This window comes from Perognathus longimembris, chromosome 6 (assembly GCF_023159225.1).
Source record: "Perognathus longimembris pacificus isolate PPM17 chromosome 6, ASM2315922v1, whole genome shotgun sequence".
NCBI classification, from domain to species: domain Eukaryota; kingdom Metazoa; phylum Chordata; class Mammalia; order Rodentia; family Heteromyidae; genus Perognathus; species Perognathus longimembris.
In genome coordinates this window covers 61,267,065-61,275,456 of record NC_063166.1, presented here as the reverse complement: position 1 = coordinate 61,275,456, position 8,392 = coordinate 61,267,065, and the positions used below count along the sequence as shown (strand labels likewise).

Sequence of the window (8,392 nt, the reverse complement as noted above, 5' to 3'; positions counted from 1 at the left end):
CCAAAGGCACCCACCGCTGGCAGCCAGTCACCTAGGGCTCAGGGCATGCTCAGAGGCCGCGCGGGAGGGGCAGGCGTTGGCTGCAGTAGGTTCTAGCAGCCGGGAGGTGTCGCTGCATCCCCGCTTCCCGGCGCCAGACCCAGCGCGCAAAGTTGGGCTGGGAGCGCGGGGAGGGAGGGGGGAAAGGAAGAGCCGGGCGACTGAGCAATCGAGGGTGGCAGAGAAGGGAGGTGTGTGTGTGGTGGGGGGGGGGGGGGGTGACAGGAGGAGGGGAGGGAGGAGGGGAAGGAGCCGGAGGAGGAGGAGGTGGAGGGGGGCGCCGAGCGTGTGTCACTCGCTCTCTCCCTCTGTGTCTAGAGGATGTGCTGAATGGTGCGCTTTGAGGCGGCGGCGGCGGTGGAGGAGGAGCTGGATCCGGCAGCGGCTGGCAGCTTTGGTTGCCCGGCTGGGCTTCTCTTCGTCTTCCGAGCCTCACCGTCCACCGCGGGTTTCCAACCCCGCGTCCCGCCCGGGGCGGCATGGCTGGGCACTGCGCCCCCGCGCGCCCTGCCTGCTGATCGGCGTCGGGGAGAGGTGCGGAGGCCAGGAGGCCAGGGTGGGGGGGAGAGGCCGGCCCGGGGAGCACAGTCAGGCACCTCCGGAGCGGAGAAAGCAAACCCGCGCCCCAGTGCTTTGCGCCCTGTCTCTGCCAAGCTTGCCCGGGGGCCGCCCGGAGCCTCGATGAGCCCAGATGGCTGGGGCTCAACCCGGAGTGCACGCTTTGCAACTCAAGCCCGTGTGCGTGTCCGACAGCCTCAAGAAAGGCACCAAATTCGTCAAGTGGGATGATGTAAGTATTGGGGCGGCCCGGGCCTCGGGGTGCTCGCTGGCCGGGGAACGGAGCGGGGCGGGCTGCGTGGGGGCGGGGCGAGGGGCGCGTTATGCAATGGGTCCCTGACTAGTGGGGCAGGGGCGGCCTTTAGGCGCCCAGGTTGACAGCCCAGGAGGTGGGTGGCTAAGGGCAGGCGATTTGCGCGCGCTCCTGGGTCCGCGGGGTTTAAAACTGACAGTCTGGATAGGTCTGACAATCGCCCCCTCAGGGTCTTAAGTCTTGGAGGCCAATGGAGCCAGAGGGGCAGGTTTTTGCCTGGTGACAGGTCCACAGAGTTTACAAAGTGAGGAGTGTAAAGTTGGAGCCAGCTGGAAAGAGCAGGCTGTACACCAGGCGTGCCCCTCTCTGCGGGCGAAAGCAACCCCTTTACCTCCTTTGCCCACCTCCTTGCTACAGGACAGGGGGTCCCTGCGTCTGAAAGACAGTGATTGTTAACCCTCTTTGGGGGCTTGAGTGCGAGCCACGCGGCTGAGGACACAAAGGCGCAGCCGACAGGTGGTCGTGCTGCCAAACTTTAGCGCCTGACTCCAGAGCTAGGGGACCCTGAAGAGGCTTGGAGTCCACACACCTGAGAAGGGGTGCTGAGCATCAAGGGGGCCATGGAGGGTCCCTAGGGGCGTCATGGGCTTGGAGACAAGCGAGCGAGGGCTAGCTTTTGAGAAATGAAATGGCTAGAGCCTTCACTTTGAAATAGACAAGATGTTCTCTCACTAGGTGCCTGAGCCTTTTTGTCAGGTTGGGTAGAGCAGAGCCCCAGTGCTGGCATCCCCATGGTTTCTATACAGCCCGGACCCCAGGACTTCAAATGACCTCTGCCTTCCTTCCACTGTAGTAGAATTCCATTTAAATAATCAGATCTCACTGAAAACAGGTGAACTGGGGAGGGGGGGGGGAGCATACACCTTATGGTTTAAATCTATAGGGTGGTGTCTTTCCCAAAGGATGTGATAAGAGCAACCAACTGGAATAAAGCCAAGCTGTCAGGATGTAAGGAAATTTAGATCCAGATGACTAATACATATCTTCACCAGGAGGAATTATACAAGAATAAAGCGTTCTTCTTGCTGAAAAGATTTTTCTACCTAGTAAATTATAGCCTGTTATTCTCCAGGGTATTTTTCTTTAATCTTCTTAAGCCAATTTCCAGTGTCTGAAAACAATTTAAATATTCCAGGTAGTGAATTCAATTACTTAGCCGAGTGAGTCTGTGCCTATATTTTGTCCAGTTGGGAGTGCAATCAGAACTTGCAGAATGAGTCCCAGCTTCCTTGAAATTTTCTGCCAAATATTAAATGAAGGCAAAAATGTACGCGTGCATATTTTTACCACAGACTTTGCATGTTTCTCTTCTCTGTTCCAGCCTAATTAGACCAGAAGCTTTTGGTAAATAGAATAGAATCTAAACAATCAATTCAGAAGCGCATTCAGTGCTTTGTTTGGGTCAAGAGAAAAAGAAAGAAAACTCAGTTGAACAAATAGAACAGTCTTATCCAGGCTGAAATCTTTATATAGAGAACAAATGTGATGATAGGTTTACTGAGGAAAAAGTGAATGTCAGAGAGAAAAGAGAAACAGACTTGCCAGAATTATTTTTTTAAAGGAGTTTTGTCACAAGCTCTGAATTTCTTGTAGAGTGATGATTTGAAACCATATTTCAATGTATTTCCCCATATTTCTTATTTGGCAGACAACAGCCAATGTGACTTTGAGAAAGAAGGTGTATGAAAATACATTTTGAGATTCCCTGTGTAGGTGATTTGTATGTTGTACATTTATGTAACACATTCCTCGCCCACTTAGTGCTAGCCATGGAGTAGGTCCTAGAGTGTTGGAAAAAGCACATAAAGATCCTGCTGCTTCCGACCTTCCATTCTAAGTGGAAGATACTAAAATGATTAAAAATACCAAGTGGAAAGAGATTAAAAAGCATGCACTGAGAATTAACAGAGAGGACACTAGTCAAATGCCATAGCAAGAAGGGGGAAAGAACTCTGAGTGTCGTAGCAAGAGTTTTTGTTTGTTTGTTTATTTGTTTGTTTTTGGGTTTTTTGAGATTCTTTGTGGGAAGGATGCAGGCACCAGGAAGAAAGCCAGTTCTTGCATTTAAAGACAAAAGCTAAATGGTACCAAAGAGACAAGTTATCAGAAACATGATGAACTACTTGGCAGGTGCTTTGGTTCTTTTGCTCTCTGTGGTCTGTGAACTAAGAAGAATACCCTGTTGCTTTTATGCTCCCTAGTGAGCACCCTGTCTAGTCTTTCTAATTCATATTTGCCCTTCTAGAATTGACACAATTTAATCTCACTTTATTTGTTTTGTTGCATCTTTGTGAGGTGGTCCATGAAAAGAGATCAAGTCAAAAGCCTGTGTTTACTTGCTGGATTTCCTGCCAGGTAGCTGTGTAACTTCAGGCAAATCACTTTTCCTCTATACAACTTTGATAGCTTAGTTGCAAAAGTGTGGTCAACAGTTGCTGTCAACAGTTATTTTCTATTGCAAATAGCTAGGAGAAGCCAATAGGGTAGAGTCATGATTCTCACACTTCAGCATCCCTGAAAGCCACCCACAAGGCCTCGTAACAGTCAGATTTCTGGGTGTGAGGTAGGGCGTGTGAATCTACATTTCTTATAAGTTTGTGGGTGCTGCTGCTGCAGTTGGTGGTCTGGGAAATCATGTAAAAACCACTGGGGTCAAGTATGTGAATGAACTTGGAAAGTATGACAGACAGATGACACAACTCTCTGGCCTGTGTGTAAATTGATGGATTTAATTTTTAGTCTCGTGTTTATATTTTGAGAAATTATTTTAAAGAGATCAAATTATCTCAGTGACATAATCATGGACTGCCTTTTTTTTTCTTGCCAGTTCTGGGGCTTGAACTTAGAGCCTGAGCACTGTGCCTGGCTTTTTTTTGCTCAAGGCTAGCACTCTGCCACTTGAGCCACAGTGCCACTTCTGGCTTTTTCTGTATATGTGGTGCTGAGGAATTGAACTCAGGGCTACATGTATACGAGGCAAGAACTCTACCACTAGGCCATATTCTGGAATATTTTGTGACATGTCCTTGATGTTCTCACGTATCTTTGTCCATTTCTTTTGAATTGTTGATGTGCATTGCATTTCTCTCTTTTTTTTCTTTTCAGTTTTTGCCAGCTCTTAGTATGGTAATTGGGGAAATGAAAGAGGTCTCCTGATTTGATTCTGTGTCATTGATGAGGGGAGCTGTTCTGTTTTTCCTTTTGACAGTGGCTTGGAAAATATACCTGCTATTTCCTGTCCCCGAGATTCCTCCTCATCTCCTTGTCTAGGCAGAAAGAGAATGCTTAAAGCAACCTAAAACCTTTCACAAATCTGATCTTCTTGGAAAACTATAAAATCTTGCTTTCTTGTCCATAAAACAAAAGATTCCCATTAAGCAGAACACATAACAGGACATGCAAAAATGATGCATTTGGGGCCATTTAGGATTGTGAAAGTATTTTTTGTTCCTTTTCTGTTTGTTTATTTGTTTTGTGCTAGTATTGGAGCTTGAACTGAGGACCTGGATGCTGTCCATTCACATTTTTTGTTCAGTGCTAGAGCTCTGCCACTTGAGGCATGCCTTTTCTTCTTGCTTTTTGGTAATTAATTGAAGATAGGAGTCTCGGGGACTTTCTGGCCTGTGCTGGCTTAAAATCGTGATCCTCATATCTCAGCTTTCCAAGTAGGTATACAAGATTAAGGTGGGAGCCATTGGCTCCAGGCTTAGATTTCTGACTGGAAGGCTAAGCAGGTTCTCCCTCAAGAACTACTTAAATGCCCCCACAGATGTCCATGTTTTCCTGTTTAGAGAACATGGTAAATTTCTCACGGAAGGTCTGTAACTGTAAATGTGAGTAGACAACTCTGTGAGGCAATCAAGATATGTTGAGCCTTTAATCAGAGTGCATCATGCATACCACAAAATGTAGCAATCCTGTGTCTTGCTCAATTCGTTTTCACAAAGTGAGCACTCTTCATCTCAGCACAAGGCCAAAACACAGCATTGTATGCTGAAGATGTCCTCTCCAGTCCCCACATGCCCTTCTAAAGGTAACTTCTAATCTCACAGATGGTTTTGCTGGTTTTTATCCTCAGTGAACAGAAAATCAAAACAAACTTCTTCAGCCCAAAGCATCTATTTATTATCCTGGAACTGTTGGATAATAGCAAAAGTAACAGATCTTTGGTTTAGATGGGCCTTGATTAGGTCCTTTATCTGTGGTAGAATTAAGTCTGAGAAGCATAGCAGGTGTGGAGAATGGCCCCCAATGAAATAGTGAAACACAGTTCTAGTAATTTAGTAAGGATTTGAAATGCTTATAGTCAGTGACTCGCATAGCAGAGCAGACTCATACACTGTTGTTATTGCAATATATTTCTTTCTCACACATGTTTTTCTCTGATCCTTTGTTTCAGTTCTTGGGTTTTGTTGCTGGGGACTAAACCCACAGTCATGGTGCATGTCAGAAAGACATTATGCTAGCAAGCGATATCTCTACCCCTGCAATTTATATTTTTAAACATTATGTTACACATTTTATACATTTATTTTCACAGGTAAAGAAAAGATCAGAGTAAAACTCATGTAACGTCACATTAACAATTTTAAGGCAAACAAGTGTATGTGCTTACAGTATTCAACTCACAACTACCTCGGTAGTTTCAGATCACTGAATTTAGACCTGGAGTATTATTTAAACAGAACAGGAACATTTTGCTTTTTGGCAGATGTGGTAACCTGTAGTTAAACGTTTCCTTATCAGAATTGTTGTTATCACGAGTAACAAGTACTAGCAGAAATGGAATGGGACTGATTGTGGATTGTCAACTGGCTCTGTGGGTCTCCAGTTAAATAACACATTCTCGGTCACTGAAAATGTTCATTTTCCTGCTACCTGAGCTAATATTAGGTTCCTGCAGACTTTTAGATCCCGCCATTTGGACAAATTTTTACAATCTATTCCATCTAATTCTCCCCCCCCCCCCCCATTTCATGTCTGATCCCTTAATCAAAACCATGTGCTCCTATGTCTCAGGAGGCAAAGGGACTAGTGCACATTATTTCTCAGATTATTTACTTATATCATCTTAAAGAAACCAGCAATAATTAAAAAGGAAACTAGCTGAAATTAGATATAAAGGATAGTTATGCTTTTTAAGAGCCATTTCTTATTGCCCTTTGATCTCTTTTTAAATTATTATTAATCTTTAGTGATACAGAGGAATTGCAATTCAAGAAGTCAGTTCTCTGATTTCTTTTAAGGTCTAGTTTTCCCTTTGCCAAAAGGTTTGTATCAATTTTGGAAATTTTTATTTTGTATTCTTGACAAACAATTCAGGTATATGTATTAATCAAAGTTGACTTAGTATACTTAGTCAACTTTACTCAGTACTATGCATTTATAGTATACCACAAATTTACTAAATTCTATTGTTGTATTTATAAAATACTATAAACTTGCAACATACTATATAGTTATGAAGAAGCTATGTTATTATAGAGTGGGAAACAAACTATTGTATAAAATGAAGGGAAACAAACCCCAGACATTTGGTATTAAGACCATTAAAAGCCTCCTACATCTGTTTTGCATTTTGAGGGCTTTTTTAGTTCACAATGTTTTGTTTCTTTTTATTGCATTGAAGTTTTATGAGCAAATTCAAGGGAAAAGGGATTTGTCACCAAAGGAAATATTTATACTAAAACTAGATATAGTGGCATAACATTGATACTTACAAGTTTTAAGTGACTGCTTTGCTAGCTAAGAAAATAAAAATCCGATTTTCTTTTGAACTTCTCTGTGAACTGGATTTTACAAAGCTAATTATGGTGCATTCAAAAGACCTGACCATATGAACTTAGAAAGGTGTTGGAAGTCCATAGAGAAATTCAGTAATTTCTCTAGTAGATTGAGAAAACTTAGAAACACTAAGCCTGATCTTTCTCACTTGTTGTCTGCTGAAAAGTATTGAGACTTTGTATCCATTCCTTTTTTACATTCTTTCAATAGGACTTTCAATAATGTAAAATTTAGACTTCTGAACTAACTTTTACCAACTAAGACTCTGGCTGCCAATTAAGTCCCAACAAAGAGATGCATGTATGTCAAATCTGGTAGAGGCATGAAAGAGGACACTTTCCTAAATTGCTTTTGCAGCTCACATAGCTGTAGAAGACATCACATATTTGTGATAGTTTTCAAGTGTCTCTGAGAGGGAAAGGTGACACTGGCAGTTATGTGCTCTCTGTTTATGCTCCCTTTTTCTTCAACTAAGTTGGTATTTGTAGACTCTAGCACTTCTTTCATGAGTTGATTTTGACCATTGATTTGAAATTTCTCACCACTGCTTAACATTTTTCCATGCTGTGCTCTATGTCAGTTTGCTAGGTACCTACCTCAAGTAGCAAGTATATTTTCCAAAATATCATTTACTTTTTTTATGCCTCCCATCCACCCATCCATTCACCTTTTTAGTATTCCTACTTCAAAAATATATCAGTGCCTCTTGTAAGATAATTGTGTTAGTGTCTTTGACTATCGATGATAAATATCTTGGCTCCTGTACTCTAGGACTTAGATGATAGGCAACTAAAGGTATAATATCTTGGTCTGACTATGGTAAGTGATGCAGGAAAACATATCAATGCAATGAGTACAAGAGGCATAAATGTTTCCTTGGATAAACTCCATTTGTGAAAAAAGCAGCAATATAAGGAGGATTTAGGCCAACAGGAGCAGAGAGGACATAGCCCAGTGAGGGGAGACATGTTGGACTCTGAAGGACTGAAACAGGATAACAAGTGAGGAATGTGGCTGAGATAATGCCTTCCTATGAACTTATTTGGTCCTGGCAAAGTTTTAGACACCTTTAAAAGTCCATTATCGCATAGTGGTCAGGGTCCACACCACTGAGTTCAGAGGAGCTGTTGCTGTTTTGGTGGGTGGGGTCATGGTCCCTGCATTGTAGGATGCTTAGCAGCATTCCTGGCCTTGGTATAATAGATGCTACTAGCAAACCCTCCAGGTGTGATGATCAGCAATATCTATAATGTTGCCAAAAGGCCTCCAAGATGCATAAGTTTCAGTGCTTGAGAAACAATAATTAAAATGATACCTTGTGATTTTAACTGATTTATATTGTATCAGATTGGTTCTCCCTCCCTCTCTCTCTCTCTCTCTCCCTTTGTCTTTTGCACATACCACACATAACACCACTAAATACACAAAAAGATGTTTGACATCACTAATCATATTAATGCAAATTAAAAATACAAAGAAATAGGAATAGAAGCCAGTTTCAGGGGTAAAGTGCAAGCCATGTACAACCAAACTGAGCAAGTCTAAGGCTTTCAGTTCAAGCACGGGTACTGGTACATACATATATACTACATAAATACATAAATAAACAACAATGAAATTGCAATGAGCTGCCAGTTAACGTCTACTAGAGCTGTGTCTTGAAATGATACAATACACAGATCAAAGGATCTGGGCTTT

At 43.0% G+C, this 8,392-nt stretch overlaps 1 protein-coding gene across 2 annotated transcripts in view; it reads left to right on the top strand.

Moving 5' to 3' along the window:
• The first annotated feature begins 446 nt into the window (after positions 1-446).
• Plcb1 (phospholipase C beta 1) overlaps positions 447-8,392 on the top strand; it is a 616,577-nt gene continuing 608,631 nt past the window's right edge. The window contains exon 1 of one of the 2 annotated variants that reach the window (XM_048348812.1): positions 447-829. In XM_048348812.1, the coding sequence (XP_048204769.1) occupies positions 731-829 (99 nt within the window). In that variant the 5' untranslated portion in view covers positions 447-730. The remainder of the gene's footprint in view (positions 830-8,392) is intronic. The other variant, XM_048348813.1, reaches the window with a different exon arrangement.